Source organism: Melanotaenia boesemani, chromosome 18, assembly GCF_017639745.1.
Source record: "Melanotaenia boesemani isolate fMelBoe1 chromosome 18, fMelBoe1.pri, whole genome shotgun sequence".
Lineage (NCBI taxonomy): Eukaryota > Metazoa > Chordata > Actinopteri > Atheriniformes > Melanotaeniidae > Melanotaenia > Melanotaenia boesemani.
The window spans coordinates 9819693-9838744 of NC_055699.1; the positions used below are offsets into that span (position 1 = coordinate 9819693).

The 19052-nt window shown below is 39.3% G+C and overlaps 3 protein-coding genes across 5 annotated transcripts in view; 1 reads left to right on the top strand and 2 right to left on the bottom strand.

Moving 5' to 3' along the window:
- Positions 1 to 5517, top strand: part of LOC121628524 (phosphatidate phosphatase LPIN2-like) — a 13790-nt gene extending 8273 nt beyond the window's left edge. The window contains exons 9-20 of one of the 2 annotated variants that reach the window (XM_041967578.1): positions 840 to 1027; positions 1355 to 1448; positions 1516 to 1585; positions 1670 to 1753; positions 2028 to 2107; positions 2537 to 2693; positions 3366 to 3514; positions 3798 to 3884; positions 3979 to 4131; positions 4774 to 4888; positions 4990 to 5093; positions 5168 to 5517. In XM_041967578.1, coding sequence (XP_041823512.1) covers positions 840 to 1027; positions 1355 to 1448; positions 1516 to 1585; positions 1670 to 1753; positions 2028 to 2107; positions 2537 to 2693; positions 3366 to 3514; positions 3798 to 3884; positions 3979 to 4131; positions 4774 to 4888; positions 4990 to 5093; positions 5168 to 5312 — 1426 coding nt within the window. In that variant the 3' untranslated portion in view covers positions 5313 to 5517. Of the gene's footprint in view, positions 1 to 839; positions 1028 to 1354; positions 1449 to 1515; positions 1586 to 1669; positions 1754 to 2027; positions 2108 to 2536; positions 2694 to 3365; positions 3515 to 3797; positions 3885 to 3978; positions 4132 to 4773; positions 4889 to 4939; positions 5094 to 5167 lie in introns of those variants that run through there. The other variant, XM_041967577.1, reaches the window with a different exon arrangement.
- A 920-nt stretch (positions 5518 to 6437) lies between these two features.
- Positions 6438 to 17577, bottom strand: emilin2b (elastin microfibril interfacer 2b). Of its 2 annotated transcripts, none has more exons than XM_041967576.1 (9): positions 17348 to 17577; positions 17109 to 17234; positions 16249 to 16424; positions 14314 to 16104; positions 7691 to 7894; positions 7559 to 7612; positions 7425 to 7475; positions 7227 to 7343; positions 6438 to 6951 (listed from the first exon to the last, which is right to left on the bottom strand). In XM_041967576.1, exons 1-9 carry the CDS (start codon positions 17470 to 17472, stop codon positions 6620 to 6622), a joined length of 2976 nt encoding a protein of 991 aa, XP_041823510.1. In that variant the 5' UTR covers positions 17473 to 17577; the 3' UTR covers positions 6438 to 6619. The 2 variants fall into 2 exon arrangements, with proteins under 2 accessions (XP_041823510.1, XP_041823509.1); XM_041967575.1 differs by having other exon boundaries at positions 14314 to 16110.
- Positions 17578 to 17891: 314 nt separating this feature from the next.
- Positions 17892 to 19052, bottom strand: part of smchd1 (structural maintenance of chromosomes flexible hinge domain containing 1) — a 42996-nt gene continuing 41835 nt past the window's right edge. The window contains exons 44-48 of the mRNA XM_041967614.1: positions 18883 to 18992; positions 18711 to 18781; positions 18461 to 18629; positions 18225 to 18377; positions 17892 to 18137 (exon numbers count right to left, since the gene is read on the bottom strand). Coding sequence (XP_041823548.1) covers positions 18043 to 18137; positions 18225 to 18377; positions 18461 to 18629; positions 18711 to 18781; positions 18883 to 18992 — 598 coding nt within the window. The 3' untranslated portion in view covers positions 17892 to 18042. The remainder of the gene's footprint in view (positions 18138 to 18224; positions 18378 to 18460; positions 18630 to 18710; positions 18782 to 18882; positions 18993 to 19052) is intronic.

Below are 19052 nucleotides of genomic sequence, written 5' to 3' on the forward strand. Positions count from 1 at the left end.
CATGGCCTTACCTGAGAGGCGGCGTTTCAGCCATTTAGCGATAGATGCCTCCGCTACGTAAGAGTATGCCACTGCAACGCAACGCCTTCCTTAAAGTAGAACCGAAACCCGACTAGAAACAAAGGAGAATAGCGATCCTCCATCAGTTTGTGTTCTTTCCTCTTGTTGGTGTTTCATGACACCTTTTTAAACTGAGTTTTAATAAACATTAAAAAGAAAATATGATGCTCTAAACAAGGAGCCATTCCTGCTTTGTTTTTATCCCAGGTTGCACGGGAAGTGAAACTCCACCCTCTTGGTTTGGATCGGTTAGATTGGTACCCCAACAGAAAGGTTCCAAAAAGTAGGATGGGTTTAATGTTAGAGTACCCTTTCCAGTTTTCTAGTGTGGAAATGCAAAAAAGATGCGTCCAAACCAGCCCCACCCCATTCGTTGGTGGAAACAGGGCTTTAGAGTCGGGTTTTCTTGCACTCAGGATTATTCCTTTGTGAGATGGTGAACTATCACTCAACTTTAGGGAGGCCGGAGCCCAAATCATTGATTAAAAAAGTATGGAATACATTAGAAGCCAGAGTTTTGCAACCGTTTTCACCAGATGTCAATGCATGTGTAGATATACTGTACCAATCAAATGTTTTGACACATCTACCCATTCACTTTGAATGAGCAGATGTGTCCAAACCTTTGTCTATATAATTTATGGTCAGTCTGACCTGTAAATGGAGCCTCAGAAGTAATAAGAATATATGAAGTCTTTGTTTACATTGAAACAATCTAATATGTGAACAGCCATTCAACCATTTCTTAGATTTTTTTCTGCAACCTGTCTGTGTTTCAGTGAGTCTGAGCAGGTTTCTAAACACTGGGTGGAGCCAGGAAGGCGCTCTGGATCCCAGTCGCCCCAGTCAGTGGGCAGCGCCGCAGCAGACAGTGGAACCGAGTGTCTGTCTGACTCTGCTGGTGATCTGCCCGACGTTACGCTGTCACTGTGCGGAGGTGTGGGTGAGAATTCAGAGATCTTAAAAGGTAATAAATTATCATCAGTTGTCATTACATTTTGTCCATTCAGAGTATTCGCTGTCATTTTTTAATGTGTATTTGTTCTTTTTTTTAACCTTAAAAATGTATTATTTTTAATCCGTAACTTTTGCATTGGTCATAATTTTATATTTGTTATATTCATGTGACAAGTAAATCTTTTAATCCTTGAAGTCATTATTTAGGAGGAGTAAATCATTTGAGTGCAGCATTCATTTACATCATCTTATCTGTCATTTTGAAACATGAAATGTCAAATTTTTATTTATTTATTTTCTTTTTTTAACAAGCTTTTTTGCTCCCTTTTTCATCCAGAAAAATTCATGGAGCACATAATTACCTACAATGAATTTGCAGATAATCCTGCAGTTATTGACAATCCCAATTTAGTTGTCAGAATCGCAGACCGGTGAGTCTTCCTACTCTCCAACATCATTAACTAACTAACTGAAGTTAAAGTAACTTTATTTTTCCAGATATTACAACTGGACACTGGCAGCACCGTTGATACTTAGCATGCAAGCTTTTCAAAAGAACTTGCCAAAGGTATCCTCTAGTCTAATGTGTTTGAGAGCTGCTTGTGTCTAAACTGATTTTAATATACACATTAATGTTTTACTTGGACGGCAGGCAACAGAGGAGGCCTGGGTTAAGGAGAAAATGCCAAAAAAGCCTGGACGGTGGTGGTTCTGGAGAAAGAGCAGCACAAAGCAGGTGTGATTCATAACTACTTTGTTTAAGTAACCTTGTGAGCTGCGCTTCCATCTTTAAAATGCAATGTAGGTCTGTGGAAGTTCCAGCCAGTTTGCATTGTAAATGAGAAATATTGCGCAAACACAGAAGTAACCACCTCATCCCTGTTTTGCATTATTATGTAAAAACTCTATTATAAAAGAAGCTCTTTTTATCTGTTTATTGGCTTGTATTTTTAGATGCTAACCTCAGGTCATGGGATACTACCATATTTAAATTTTTTTCCTTTCCTCAGTTATCATCTGAAACCAAGTTGGAGAGACAGGAGTCTATGAGCAGAGATAGCCCTGCCCTCCACAAGGCCCCAGAAACACAGTGAGTCAGCAACAAAGCATTGACATCCTCACAACACTACATTAACTCACCAACACAGGCAGAGTTGGGTAAACATGCCTCACAGACAGTGGATTAGCATGTTATTCAGCAAGCAGTGCTGACATCTCATGACCCATAAACTTATGACTCATAAACTCATTAAAAGTCCCAGAAATACTTCGATTGTTTGATGCAGGAGATTAACCTGTGTTAGAAATCATTAAGGTTTCTTTCTGCTGTAGTGTAATAAAGGATGTAAAAATAAAAAATGGATGGATAAGCAGATCTGCTGCCCTCTAGTGTTTAGCAAAATACTCATCTGGTTCATGTTTTGTAAGAAGTGTGTCTTTTTGTGAGATACTTTTACATAAATTGTTTCAGTCCACATTGGTCCAGTATTCACACTGTTTGCCTGCCCCCCTCCTGCAGGCAAAAAGCTGCCGATTGGTCCAGCGACGATGAGACTAAGGAGCTCATTGCTGTGGCTCCTGCTCAGACGCCCACCGAACGTGTACAGACAGAAAGTTCAGCCCCAGCAGCATGTCACTCTTACAAGAAGTCACTCCGCCTGTCTTCTGACCAGATAGTAAGACCACTGATTTCAAAAGATGACAGAAACAGACTCATTTTGAGGTTGTGCTTCTGACTACACAGAAGAAAGGTGACCTAAGAGGCAGGAAGAATGTTTGTATCTATTTGAGCTTTTATTTTGTGTACTAAACAACAGTAAGGTCATGTTATTTTTTTTTTTTATCAGACTTCCTGCTACATGAAAAAAACAGTTCAGCGGTTGTATCTGAGTTACACAAAGACAGTACTCAGAATGCATGCTGTCATACAAAAAACTGACAGAGCAGCACACAGTAGATAGAAACATATAGTATAAACCATAAGAAGAAGGTCATATGAAACAAAGATGTTTTATATGTATGTTTCTTTCATTGATAAGAAAGATTTGGTGGCATCACTTTTTGTCATAACATTTGACATGTTTGTGTTCATAAATTAGATTACCATGAATGCTGTGGATGTAGTATATGATCAAAGTGGTCATTTTTGTCTTGATTTCTTTCACTACAAACTAGAAAATGCATAAATCCTACACTGGTTTGATACAAAGCCAAAGAAACTGATTCAGGCCACTGTGATAAAAGTCTGTGAAGTTCTGTTGGTTTTAATCTGTTTTTAAATTAGTTATGATTTAATGTCTGAAACCTGATGTTTACAGCCAGTAAGCATGTTAAGTTGAATCTTCCAGGCCAGCCTGAAGCTGAGAGACGGACCAAATGATGTCACTTTCAGTATAACCACTCAGTACCAGGGAACATCCCGCTGCGAGGGGACCATCTACCTGTGGAACTGGGATGACAAGGTCATCATCTCTGACATTGATGGCACCATCACAAAGTATGGGAAATACACACACCTCATGGTCTATTGTGTTTTTTTATACAAGTTAAAATTTATAAGCAGTTGTTCTAAAAATGTTTGATACAAGCCCTTCTGTGTAATATGAGACATATGAATAAAATAAATACTTTAATAAGATTGACATTCTTTTAAAAATAGACCCAAAATTCAGTTTGAAATGGATTATCATAATGGTTAAATATAATTTTAGTTTCCAAATTATATTTAGCGGGTTATTATGTTATGTTATAAAAAGATAACCTGTCCTTCACCACCACAGATCGGATGTGTTTGGTCAGATTCTGCCTCAGCTCGGTAAAGACTGGACTCATCGAGGAATCGCTAAGCTTTACCACTCAGTGCACGAGTAAGACCCACCCACTGCATCCATGATCACATTCTGCTAGATTACACACAGACACACAAAAGCCTGTCAATGAATGAATATCTACCTATTAAAGGAATGGCTACAAGTTCCTGTACTGTTCGGCCCGAGCAATCGGCATGGCTGATATGACTCGAGGATATTTGCACTGGGTGAATGACAGAGGGACTCTACTGCCTCAAGGACCCCTCATGCTCTCCCCAAGCAGCCTCTTCTCTGCTTTCCACAGGTATGAAATCCCCCTTTTTTATCCACAGTAATATGTGGAGACAAACACTACCCCAGATTCATCCCAGGATTTTAGTAATAGATGTTTATTCAGATTTAAAGCTGCATCCTGTGTACCTCTTGAAAATTAAAGTGGGGATAAAACTAAAGAAAATACATATTATAGTTATTTGTCTTTTTGTTTAGCTTAATATAATATGTGATTTCAGTAGCAACTTCACTATCTGAAGATTAGAATTTATAAAAGGTAAATATATTAAATGTCCTGCAGCTAATTTAAAGCTGCAGATTTATGAGAACTCTTCTTCTTGATGTTTGTTTTTTATTACTGGTGACCTGCAAATCCGTTCCTGACCTGATCTGTTGCACTAACTCACCCTGAATGTCTGAAAGCTGTTTGTGGTTATGTTATTGTTTTTTTCTTCTTGTTTTTATCTTCTTTTAATAAGGAGAGTGTAAAACTAAATTGCCAGTCTGGCATAAATAATATCTTTTGAATATTGTGTTTGTTTCTCTTTAAGATGTCTAATAGTTACTGAAAACCAGTCATGACAAATGAGAGCAGTTAAAAGCAGCTGCAGCTGATGAAGGTCAGATGACAATTCTGTCTGCAATCCTTTTATTTTTTTAATTATCTTGTTAGAGAGATCATAGAAAAGAAGCCTGAGAAGTTCAAGATCGAATGCCTCACAGACATCAAGAACTTGTTTTTCCCAAACACACACCCCTTCTATGCTGCCTTTGGAAACAGAGAGAGTGTAAGTGTATAATTAGTTTATTTCTGTATAATTAAACTTTTTTTTTTTTAGAAACATCTATAAAAAATGATCCCGATTGCCCTCTTCTTCTTCCACATAAGGATGTATTTGCCTACAAGCATGTGGGTGTGCCTGTGTGCCGGATATTCACAGTGAATCCCAAGGGGGAGTTGATCCTTGAGCAAGCAAAAGGCAACAAAACATCGTAAGTAGTGATGCACCTGTGAAGCTCTTTTTTTGTGGTCAGCTACCAATAGATTATTGTATTGTATTTGACAGATACAGCCGGCTGAGTGAGCTGGTGGAGCACGTTTTTCCTTTGCGAAGCACACAGCACAGCGCCACCTTTAGCTGTCCAGAGTTCAGCTCCTTCTGTTACTGGAGACAGCCGATCCCTCAAGTGTGCTTTGAGGAGCTGCTGTAACTCAGTGGTGATCTTTTGTGAAAGTGTGCACTGGTTTTACTCTTAATGTTCTAGGCTGCTGGGGAAAAAAATATTGTCTTGAATATGTTCAGATTAAAAGGAAAAGCTTGAAGTATTGTGTTCCAAATGTTAAAAAAAAAACCCATAAACTTCTTTCTAAGAGTTTGTTCTCTTTGTATTCATGTATGCAGAGTTTTTTCTGACTTTCATGGAACAGATTTGTATGAGCTCTGATGTCTGCTATGATTTGTACAGGTTTTGTTTGAATACATGTGAGAAAAAGTTGCCTAAGTTGTCTTATTTAGTCAGTGGAGGTCGAGTAACTGCGGAAACTTACCTACATTTGTTGTGAAACTAAATGCTTGTAGTGCTTTTGGCTTGCTGACTTGTGGTATGTCATCAGACATACATGGTGCAGTCATAGCAGCTGTGTAGTCATCTCTGGAAGGCCTTATTTGTTATTTCATATATGTTGCTTTAAAGTTTAAGGAATTGCACTAAGAAGAAAATATGAGATGATTTGCCCAGTTAAAACTGCATTACTGCAGTCTTGGTAAAAAGTTAAATTGTAGAAGTGGCTGCTATTTTTTTTTTTTTTTTTTTTTAATGATTGAGTTGGACACAATGTAATGACTTCTTTTTGATGAATTTTTGATCTTTGCTAATATTTTTGCCAGATGCTGCTCTTAATGTTACGCCTCTCTTTGTAGCCTCTTCATGCTCAGTAACAACATTTACTGCATTCTTTCTATGAAAGTGACAAAATTTGTGTGAGAATAACACACAATAATTCTAGTTTATGAAATTTATTTGAACCTTTGTAGCTTCTCCAGGTCTTTTCTGTTGACTGTTGTAATCAACTCATCTTGATCCAGTTTACATTAAGATGTAACAGTGTGAGCACAAATAATGATTGTTAAAAAAAAGTGAGTCACTTTAATTTAGATAGACTGTACAGGGATATTTAATGACTGTTTAGTATTATATTGATAAGCAGTGAAAACTCATATTGTCTTATACTGAATGGATGCTTTAATTAAAAGACTGTTTAAATCACAATCAAAACTTTTGTGCATTTTAATATTTACAAAGTGTGTGTGCAGGTGTGATGAGATTTCTTACATGTTTAAAGCTTGGAAATGTTTCAATTTCTGCCTGATGGTTAAACTGATCTCAACTAATCTCATGTTGTCAGGATCATTTTTCTCTCTTCTTGCATCTTGTCGATCAGTCTTCTTTCGTTTAATAGAAGGAGTATGTCACCAGTAATGTTCATCTGAACTGCACACGCAGTATAAATGTTGGAGCTATCGTTTCAAAGGGCTCGGGTAGAGCAGCACGGCGCTGAATGATGACAGGATCTGGGGCGAGGCTGTAATGGCCAGCTTTCCAGCAGTCACGACGAGTCCGGCTCGATCTCCTTGCTTCAGCGAGAGGACCAGGCTCAGTGATGTTGAGCTGCTGCAGTTGCATTGGTCACGTGACAGTGGTGCCGCGGCTTCAGACAAGAAACCTGCAGAATCCAGCTTCTGGATGCTTTGATTGGACACAGAGAGCACCGCCTCCACCTTTTCGCCTCTCTGTGCTGCGAGAACAGCCGTCACCAGATAGCGGCCATCTGTTGGAGCTGTGAAGATGCCTGGAACATAATAAGATGCTCTTTATACATTGATTATTACCAAAGAAATGAATTTGGTTATACAGAATTTTTTTAAGTTGCAAAATCTATCTCTGTTTTATACAGAGTTTCAATTAACCTAATATGTAGTTGATTCTTTTGCTTTTGAAGCAGTACCTGTAAAATAAATGTTTACTTTAGTCATAACTGTTCCTTTTGTGCAATTTACTAAAAATTAGCACAAGAAGAAAAAAAAAAACAAGTTCCAAGCCTTTGGAACTACTGTAAAAAAGTACCTGTATGTGGGTCATAATGTCCTCCATCATTGACCAACACCTTGTTGAATCGAATGATTCCAACTTCTCCATGAAATGGCAGGAGAGTGAGACCAGCTGAGAATGACACTTTCTCACCTGATCACATATAGAGAAACATTGCATATGAGAAACAGGACAGCATTGAGGCCATGACCTGAATATTGAACATACTCTGACCTGCAGTCACAGCATCTTTCTGTGGTGGAGGTTTGTGAAGCATACTCAGGTCTGTTGATCGAATGAGAAAAGTGTTATTTACTCTTGACAAGCTCAGATGTGATGCAGCACAAAGAAGTGAAAAGAACTTTCACCTGAGATCAGAGGCATGCCGACCTTTAGGGAATCAGTAGGTTTAGGGGGGGATCCTATGTGCAAAAAGATGACAAGCATGAAATACTGCTGCGAAACATGCAAAGTGTGTGTGTGCACATGGCCAGTCTCACCTGGAGCTCCAGCAAAACCCTGGACAAGCGTCATGCTGCCATCAGTCCCCTTTGGCAACTTGGATGAGGCCATTTTGCCTGGGGGTCCTGCCTCTCCGGTCTCCATGACAGGTGGCTGTGGGAGGTATGCAGGGCCAACCGGCACCCCAAGGCTCTCACTTGATCCCTGAAGAGGTCCTGCTTCCTCCAGTCTGATCTGAGTACCTGAACAGGACAGACATGGAGTGAAAGATGGAGGTAAGGTTGCAGGTCAGAGCAGCAGATGTGAGAGGGTCAAATGAGTTAACAAACCAGCTGGTTACACCTTACTTTTACCCTTCTGTGGAACCATTTCAGCTCTTTGAATTTCTCATTATATTTTTGAGTTGCAAATTTAACTTTGTTCCCAATTTGTTAATTTTTTTCAGACTGATGCAAGAAACATTGCAAATTTAAAGGTATAACTACAGTCTCCTGACAGTAGGCATTATTTTAGTCATGCAGCTTCATTGTACCTCCACGGCAGGTTGAACCCAGTGTGGAGAACTTTATGCAATCTATTAGACCAACTTTCCAGTGAGTTTTCAGATCACAACCATCTTCAAGCTTTAGATTTTCTAACTGCATCTTGCATAAATTTGTATGCAAGATTAAAAGATGCCTCAAAATTTAAGACAAAGTATGTTTCCTTCAGTTTTGTTAGGTATCTTCGAACTTGATCATTATTTTAATGCCATTTACATGTAAGGTTTGATAACAAGAAAGCGTCAGCTCAATGATCTGTCCACAGACAGGCATATAAGCGTCTAAAAAAGTACTTAAAACCACTTGGTAGTTCCTGCTCAGTCAGGTGCACAATAACACAAAGCTGCATCCTATTGGGATTGAAACAGAAACAAAGAAAATGTACCTGTAAAATACATTGATGTGCATAATAAAGCTTAAATGCTGAGAGAATAGAGCTTGACTCCTTTTTCAGTCTCTTTTCATCTGAGAGGCTTTTTGAGTAAACTGATGGATGAAGAATTTCTGGTATTTAAACTCTTAAAAGTGCCATTTGCATCATGAGAGTTATTGAGGGTTAGGTTTAGGGGTCAGGTTTAGGGGTTGGGAGTTGTTGACCCACTTGACCACCCAGTGGGTCGTTAAAAAAAACTAAAGGTGACGACACCTTAACTATCTAACCATTACACTGGATTTTGGGGTCACATGAATTAAAATCCACCTCTGTTTGGGGAAGGTTTTTCCAGTTAAGTGCAAAATTACTTCCAAATGTGTCTCCATTGGTTAAACTGTGGACAGAGGCATGTTTGCATCCACTAGATTCAGACAAACACATGAAACATCGAAGAAACCTCAAATGATCTAAAACAAACCATTAATGTTTGAAATAACACAAGGGGAAGCCTGACTGAAATCTCTCTCTCTCTCTATATATATATATATATATATGTTTGTGTGTGTATGTATATGAATTCTTCTCTTGTTTTTTTTTTCCAAATTTTTAATCCAACTAATTTTATGAGCACAGTAAAATTAGCATAAGAACAACTGAATGGAAATACAACTCAGGATGAGTTTCCCACTACTCTGCTTTCTGACAAGAATGTGTCCATAACTCTTCAACAGAGTTCCTCATCTTTTGAGATGCAAGTTAATGGTTTTATCAGTCAAGATGAAGTTATTTCAGTAGTATTAACACCTTCATCTGTGCAGCCCCAATTGTAATGAGAGAGGCCCATAAGATCAAAACAAAACCACCCACATTGTTAACGTTAACAGATCTTATTTTATATATGCATATCTTAGGTTTTCCAGGTGCTGTTTTTTCAACCCTTCTATATGTATTTGTCTGTGTGAACCAACTATAACCGACAAGCCAATAAATATAAATAGGCATAGCCACTTTTTCACTTACAAGAAACACATAGTTGTGTTAATGTTCATGGCAGGGCTACTGATGCATCTCATTAACAGTCCAACAACAAACAATTATCTGAAACTGTTATTATGGACTTAAATGGAGAAAATGACAGAGCGCTGCCTAATCTGCCATCCAAAAGTGCTCAACTCTCAATGACTGCATTCCTGGGAGCAACCACTGACATGAATCATGGAGTTTATCAACAAATCATTGCTCCTGGCATATTGTCATTGTTACAATCTTGTCTACGTGATACAAAGATAAACCCCCAAACTTTGCAGCTCCAAAAGGGAAAAAAGCACATAAAAGGCATACCAGCAACATACCGAGGCTTGGCCACATGTTCAGTCACCTGGCAGCTGGTCCCCTCACCCGGGGGAAAAGGGTAATTTACAATAGAAGCAGAAGAAGTTTCCCTTTTAAATACAACATATGCTGGGAGGCTGGAGTGGGGCCATAAAACAACACAGGGGGTAAGTCTGCGAGTTCACACTCTGGTCTGTGTCTCAGTCGGGTTGTTCCTCATATAAAATGAGGTATGAGCTCCACTGTCAACTTTGATCTGAGCTATTCAAAACCGATTTCAGACCCGGTGCCATAAGGATAAAAGAAGCAAGCACAGGATGTATATCTACCGTGAGAGTGCAGGTCTTGATGAAAGAGGTGAGCTGTAAACAAATACAGCTGGAACTGCTATCGACCGCAAACGCAGCATGGGAAACCATCCCTTTGTACTGACTCTCCAGCAGTTTCAAATTATAAAAGCCCTTTGTGGCACAAAAACTGCCACTTTCTACCCAACAAATCATATCATAATGCCTACATGGCAGCATGCAGACTTTGAGTCACCAAACACTTTGAGCTCTTACGGCCTTGATTTAGAAATCCATGAATGAAGCCTCAGAGTTAAGAGTTCAAAACAAATCTGAGTAGAACAGATGCTACATTTTTTTAACCTTGTTATAAATGACTAAATACTTCCTCTGCCAGTAAAAAATAGAGTCTAATAAATGAGCAGCCAGTTCCAGTAACAAACTTTGAAGACTTAATTGTTCTTGAGGGCTTACTGTCAGGTCCCGTCTTGTTTTTGCATCGTGGGGTTATCACGTTTGACCGCTGACATGAGTGTGTCCGTCTTATCTCCCACAGGTCACTGACCTACAAGCCTAAACACCAAACGTCAGAAGTGGGACAGCATGCTTTCTTATCTCTAAAAGTTTCCATAATGAAGCTCTTCAATGCTGTTTAAAATGAGTCAAGGCCTTGTTGTCAAACACAAAGAGGATGTGCTTTATCACAAGTGAAGAGGTTAGGAATGGCGTACATTTCATGCTCACATGCACTAAGAAACTGAGAAAGAAGGACTGTGCTAATGAAAGGTGAATGTTCAATGTGATCTTCTTTTTCCATTAATGTCATCAAGTGTTAAATGGAGGCATGGATGCTGCTGCAAATTCAAATAGTTTATGAACAGAGAGGTCCAGAAATATTTGAATACTAACTTATTGGCTGTTTTTATAGCTATTTATCATAACCTGTTCATTTTACAGTTGGTGAATATAGCCTTAAGCTGAAGACTGCATTCATTTCAGGGCATTTCCAGCCAAATTATAGGGAAAGGGTTAGAAAATTACAACTCTTTAATGTTAATTATCATTTTCTTTCTCTTAATGCCCTTAAATGTAATTACATGATTGACTCAATGTCTTTTGTGAGACATTATAGGGAAGGTAAAACTGGTCATCCTTAGTCTGCTGAAAAGAACAAGCTCATGAGATAAAACAAAAGCATTATGAGTGGACAAATCATCAATTTAGTTAATTCTGAGAAATTGAAAAAGAGCCGACCACTGACCTTTGAAAAATAAAGAATTGACTGACAACTGAAAGCAACAGTGGTGAATCTTTTCCTCAAGACATCTATCCTGGAGGTAGTAAGCTCATTAGTCTGCCATGAGGAAAAGACCTCACAAGAGCAAAACCAGGGGGTTGACCACAGGTGCAGCAATAAACATTGGGATTATCAAGACCTGGTTAGACTTTGCCAAAAAATAAAACAACAAAATAAATAAAAAAAAACTCTTAGAAAACTACATTGACTCAAGCAGAGCATTCAGTGTGCAGCTGAAACAAAGATCAGACTGAAAGCAAAACAAAGTACTCAAAAGTCTTGAAATGGATCATCTTAAACTACTGACCATTGTTGCCTGCAAAGGATTCTAAACCAAGATTTAAAATGGACATTTTATTCACAATTATAATATTCCTAGCTACAACCGAGCCCTATAAGATCTATAATTCACAAATCCTTCTTCCTATTTCCATGTGAATATTGCAGTCAAATGCATATCATATATATATATGCAAATATGTGCAGTTACGCAGCTATTACAAATAAAACTATGCCAGGGTCCAAATATTTATTAACCAAGGCATATTTCTTTCATGATTTAAGAAGCAACAAAAAAGAAGGGCCCTGTTGGGGAGGACTGAAAGCAGCAAAATCATTAAAGAAATGACAGTTCCTCTGCTCCATTTCCTGGCCCTCTCCTTTAAGATTAACAACTGGTATGACATCATGGTAAACATGCTCACGAACGGCCTTTGGGACCTCACAGTGTTTATTTCAACACCCACTGAGGTTAGTAAATGTGAGAAAACTGCAGATAGGTCAAAAGAGAAGCGAGTAAAAGGAAATGTAACAGCAATGAAGATGCTGATGTAAATGTCCATTGAAAGCACATAATCTAAACACACTAAAGCTCTTGGCTCTGAAATAAAGAGTGCTAAGAGAGAATCCTTGATAAGCCATGTACAGATCACTCTGTGACAGATTCCTCAGAGCAGCATTTTCCAGCCTCTTCAGATAAGCAGGGAGGCAGACGATAGAATGAGTTTATGGTCAAAATGAAACCACAGTGTCTATGATAAAAAATCGAAAAGCTCAGAGCTTAATTTATGACAAGCATACAAAAAGGGCTTTGTGAAAAGTTTTTGACCTCACTTGAACAAACTCCAGAGCAAAACCCACCTCTTATGTTATTTCAGACTAGCCTGCATGCTGTATCACCTGCCCCATAAACCAGTAACTGAAGCTGCTCCCAAAGGAAAAATCCCAGCTCATAAACAATATGGGCGCGCTTCAAGTCCACATTTACAATCGTGAGCGTTCAGCTCGGTCTCGTAGGTACCATTAATGAGCAGGGTCAGGTGAGAAATATGCAACATATGTACAAGTCTAAAAAATCTATTTGCTCAAACATGTTAACAGCAACAGAGCCAAGCATAACATCAGGATCCAGCATTAACAATAAAAAACAGAAACAAAACTTTGTGATATTTACCAGCTAAGAGACCAAGAGCAGTTCTTCATCTTAAGTAATAGAGTTGAGCAATGGGAAATAAACTGGCATAAGAGGGTGTCTGGTGTAAAAGAAAATTAAATGGACAATAAATCAGGCAGGGTAAAAGACTGAGTCCTACAGAGGGAAAGAAGAAGAAAAAAAATTATTGTTTTTTTTTTAAAACAGCTGCTTTAACTTTTACTGCGTCTAAGCATTAAAATCTCTATGAAATCAAACCAAAAGTATTTTTATGTGATGCCACACTCAATACTTTATGTATTCATCATTGTTTGACACAATACACAAAATAAACAGTTTTAGAGTTTTCATTACTTATTGTTGACTTATTCTGCACATAAATGTCTGAATATGATTAAAAACACACACATTAAAGATTTTAGCAGAGATCATTTGTTGTAGCTTCTCTTGATTATTATTTTTTTCTTTTTTGTTTTTTTTTTTACAGGAAAGGTGTGAATATTATCATTTCATAGGAATTTTAATCTCTGTTTAAAGAGCTCCATGTGGCTAGTTAGCATACCGCAACACAAGGAATGAGCATGTTGCTAATTAGCATATCAGCACAAGTGCACGTCACCCAAGCTATTTTTCAGCAGAGTATCACTCTACTAAACTTGTAGTTACACATATGCTGTTGGCTTAACAGAAGCTTAGTTTGAATGTTTATTTCCACCACAAATTACAGTTAGCTTAGGTATAGCTAGGTATAGTGAAAGATCCTTGTTTTGTTTTGTTTTGCTTTTTTGTCTGCCATGGATGTCACATAATTCATGAAGACTACACCCAGGAATTATATGGACAAATGCACAAATCAATGATTGCACACTTGGATGGACAAATAAGCCTGGTTAGCAATATTTCTTAATGCCAAGGCATTGCTCAACACAAATGGGGTCTATTAAACCAAACATGTGTTTTTAATCAAGCCTGCCTGCTCTAAGAACAGGTTAAAAGAATATCCAGTTCTTCCTCACTCACAATGTAAAACCCAGTCCAACGTTTAAACCTCACCGATAATACAAGCAGGTTGTAATAAAGGAATGTAGCTCAGGCAATAATCTAAAAGCTTATCAGGTTTCTACTATTAAAACTTCTGTGAATTCAATCTAGCAGGGGATATTATGTAACTATGAATACTGGCATTTACATGGATGAGGGCTTCACGTGTAACTAAAGAGGATGCTGCAGAACCATTAGGTGTATGTGGTTGTTGCTGCAAAATGAAACTTTAAATCTGGAATATGAATGCATCATTTATTCTTTTGCAAGTTGGATTTCTTTGCTGCACTGTGGGAGCAGTGTATAATTTCACACCTGAAAGAAATATAACAGTTAATTACAGCTTATTCCGCTTACCTTCCCTACTAAGAGAGCTGTTTGTTAAGAGCTGAAGGTCTCTGGCAATATTTGAGATGCTGTTCTGGAGATTTTGATAAGTTTCCCTCATTCCTCCAATATCACGAGCCTGAGCTCCAGCTGTGAAGTTTAGCTGGTTCACACAAGTCCACAACCCAGTGACGTGCTTGTTCAGCCCTTCTTTGATCCTCTGGAGGCTGCTGGAGATGGGATCCAGCTTGCTGCATAACGCCTCCACATTAACAATGCGGCTGTCCATGTGAGCTAGCTCTTTCCCTGCATCTTGTGTTGTTTCCTTGCAGAGGTCTGCCTTAGCATTCATCTCCCTGCCCAGCTCATCCAGCTGCTGTCTGAGCTCCTGATGCTGTGTTCTGTGGAGCTCCAAAAGATCTTTGGCCTCCTGCACAGCCTGTGCTTTAACTTGACCCCAGGAGGAGTTAAGATTCTTTAGTGTCTGAGACTGTTGGTGGATTAAATCTGATATTGAGTCCTCCAATCTGCTCACACGACCTTTAAGGTAGCTTAACTCGCTGTCCACATTCTCAGTGTTGGTGTTGTGGTTCAGGGGTTGGCCCTCTGTGGCTCCAGTGTCACTTATGTGAGCTTCAGAATGACTTCCTGTGGCACCTACAGTAGTTTTAAGGCTTTGAAAGTCTTGCTGAAGGTTTTCTCGAGAAGTCCCATTAGCTTTGCACTCTTGTAAGCACAAATGGTGCATACCATTAAATCTTTGCTCCAAAGATTGAAAAGCATCTTTTAAAGAGTTGACATCTTTCTGCACAAAATTCTGTGTCTCATTCTGACCACCCGATGGGTAGGTGGTACTTGTGTTTACAAACAGGGTAAGTCTGTCCTCCATGAAGGTCAGTTTGCTTTCTAGAACATGCTTTAGGTCTCTGACAGCTTCTGCCTGCTCGTTCCGCAGTCGCTCCTCTACGGAAAGACACTGTACTGCCAGAGTCCTCTCCGATGAGTTTAGATAGATTTCAAGGTTTTCCACACGAGACAGAACAGAGTCAGAAAACCGGGAGTCTACCTTCCCTGGATCATCAAGCTTGACCTTGAGGTCCTGGATCTCATTGCGGAGGTCACTTTCTTTTGAGTCCATGAGCTCGGCCAGGCTGAGGTAGTTGGCCTCTGTTCCTTCACACTGCGTCTGAACCGACAGGATTTTATAATCACAAGAGTTTTTCAAGTCTGCCATTTTGATTTCAATGCCTTCCATCAACTCCTCTCTCAGGGCACGGATCTTATCATCCAGGTAGTCACGCAGGTTTACATCACTGGATGGAGAAGCAGGAGGAGGAGGGGGAGGTGGTGTGGACGGTGGAGTCTGTGCAGCTTCCATCAATAGACGGATTTGTCCATCATGGTGGCTGACTCGACTCAGCAGATCATCCATGGCATTGCTCTTGGACTCTAGATCATACGTGACTTGGTTAATCTTGTTCATGACCTCATCCATCTGGATGGTCTCGTGGCCAAAAGAAAAGTCTTGCACCTGAATGGTTTGGGTCTCCGCACCCAGTGCACTGGCTGGGTGTTTCATATTATTCAACAATGTAACCAGCATTTTACTGGCATCCTCCTGGAAATCCAGCCTCAGATTGGAGGCCATGTCTGTCATTCTTGCTTGCATGTCAAGGACCATCTGGGACAGGTGTTGCACCTCCTCTTTGAGGTGTTGTGCACTTTGAGTCGCTCCTTGACCCTCTAGCCTGTCACTGGTCTGACCGCCACCCCGCTGGCCCCCTCCCAGTAGATGGTTTCTCTGGTCAACTGGTCTCTGGTCTGGAGCTAGGGAAACATGAGAGAAATGTAAATAACTGTAATATGAATGCATTAATTTGACCTATTTCAAAGGTTAACTTGTTCAATTTCATTTAGCAAATGTTTTAGAAAGATTTCCCCAATGTTTCAATCATTGCTCTTCACCTTGTGGGACTGGAAAATGTCCAGATGGAGCATGGGGCAAACGCTCCACTTGGAGTAGCCTCATGTCTTTCACCTCCTTGCAGTCACGACCCTGGTATCCCGGGCAACATCTCCACTCCAGTTCCGTTACAGTTTTGTAGGCAATTTTGTACGTTGGCCTAAAATGTGTTTGATATCTTTGAACAGAAGATATTAGGATATTAATGAAGACAGCTTTCTCACGCAATATAGCAAATATATAGTACTACGTCATTGTCCAGTAATGATACAAATTATACGGCAATTAAGATTTAGATTCTTACTTTAAGGGTCAGAAAAATACTACAAGTCGAATATGTTTACACCTACACAGGGAAATTAATGGGCATTTATTGACAAGACATTCTGCAGGATTTATACTTCAATCCACCTCAACATATGAAAACTTTCAGTCAGGGATTAACCGGGTCTGATTTTAATGTAATATTTTCTGTACAAATGGAAAGTTAAAAAATGTGTGGCCATTTTTCTCATGCATAAAAACTGCTTTCAGGTTTACAGTTCTGCTAAGTATAGATGATATATTAATAAGGGAACAGAATACCTAGCTCTGCATTGAAATAATGTCTCCATAAATTATGATGTTAAAGAAAAAAATGATCGATGCCAAGAAAGAAGCCCAGATGCTTTGATAGGACAGTGGTAAAGCACATAATGGAACATGAAGCAATGTTATGGGAGTGTAAGTTAACTTCTATATTTGTTAGTAGTTGCTGTTCAGTTCCGACTGAATGATTATAACACCAGTTCTGCTTACATGTTAAGAGGTTATTAAAGAATACCCATCTTCCACCCAATAACCAGGACTTCTGGGAACTTACATCACTTGTTGCGCACAGTTTGGCAGCTCTGGTGGACACGGTAAAAACTCAGGCTGCACGAAACTCTCCGTGCCTCCCACGACTGCACAACTCACGTTCTTGTGCACAACGTAGGCGCACCAGTTTCTGCAGAAAATAACTTCTTAATAAGTCCCGATGTGCAGGAATGTTTGGATGCAGTGATCCATATTCATGAACTTTTTATCGTGCGATGAATAAAAGACGATCCGAGTACTCACTTATTCCTTTGTCGTGTTTCGGTGCCAGAATATGCGTTTCCCTGAAACAGGCTGTAATGGAAAGGTGATCCAGTGATGAGAGGAAGAGTTATGAAAAAGTGAAGCAGCGGTGAGCCGCACTTCATGGTTAAATATTTTGAAATCCAACAGTATCCTTTCAAACTGTGGTAAGTAGTGCGGTTTGCGGTGCGGATTCAGTTACAGCTCTGCGCGTTTCTGCGGTGCGCAGATCTAAACAATCCTCTTCCAGCTGCTGTTGATGTGACGTTATGGGACACCCTCCAATACAGACAAATGCCCCTTTTCTGTGCTGAAGGTTGTCTCTCTCACACTCAAACACAAATAAAAGAGCACATCCTGCTGTCTTTAGGTTTATAAAAACAAGATTTATTTTCAGACATCTACATCAGGATAATGATCATCTTTGTTGCTAACCCTCTGCTCGCATCCATTAAAGTACAGTTTTATTTAAGTTTTGCATTTCATTATACTAAGTACTACAAATGAATATGCTCACAGTCAAAGAAAGATCTTTGGAAACGAGTTCATTTGACATTTGTTTAATTTTAAACAAGTCAGAACTTAAGATTGGCAGATAATATGTCAAAAGAAATTCTCATATGACGTTAAAAAAAAAAAAAAAAATTACAGTAAGATAAAGGACGACATTATAACTCAGGTTGCACTGGCATCTCTTATGTGGATCCTCCTCTTGGTTTTTTTGTAATGATGCCAGATGGCTCTCCCAACCCTTCAGGACCACGTTTCCCTGGTCTTGCTGAGGCTAATGCTGAAGGAAAAGCACACACAACAAAAAATTAACAACAATAATTAAAAAAAAAAAAAAAAAAAATGCAAAGCATCAAATAAAAATTACCTAGCTGTCTTTTGATGCCCTCCAACTCTTCTTTTTGCTGCTGCAAGTTTTGCTTTTTTTTCAGCATGTCAGAACTGTCCCTTAAGAACTTGTCTCGTTCCACTATTGTTGTCTCCATCTTCTTTTTAAATGAGCCGTACTGAGAGAGCAGTTCTATCCAACAGCAAAAACAACCTCAATTTAAAGCATAATCTGAAATATTAAAAATATGAAAAATAAAAGGACAGATTTTTCACCTATTTGCTCCGTCAGAATGTAGTAGATCTGAGGGAGAGGGGCTCCAAACACTGGTAATTGAGTAATCGGTGGGGCTTTGTTTTGTGTACCTCCAAATTTGCCCTTGGAACTAACCCTTTCCCCCTGCCTGGTCAGTATAGTGGGACATGGCATTCTGTTCCCCACCACCTGCAAAGAACAACCCATTTAGAGGATAGATAACCACCAGCCAGTTAGTATGGCAAAACTCTGTCAACATTAATGACTCACCGCTTTTCTGTACTCCGTAGCAGAGTCCAGGTCATCCATCACAATAGTGTCACCAAGGAGGTTTTTAAACACTGGTTAAAGACAAAAAAAACAAAAAAAACAGAAGTAATTCTAGAAGAGGACTCTTCGAATAAATCTGCAGTGACACAACGAAATATTGAGAGAGGCTCACCAATTTCACAGTTCTCCTTTTCACGGGGATGAATAAGCAAGTCTTTGGCATAAACTGGGTTCCCACGAGGGTCAAACAGCCTGTAGTGGCCTCTCATATGTGGCAGTGGTCTGCAAGCAACACAAAGCATTGTCATTTTAATTCTGGTGCCAGAAGAAGTTACACTTTGC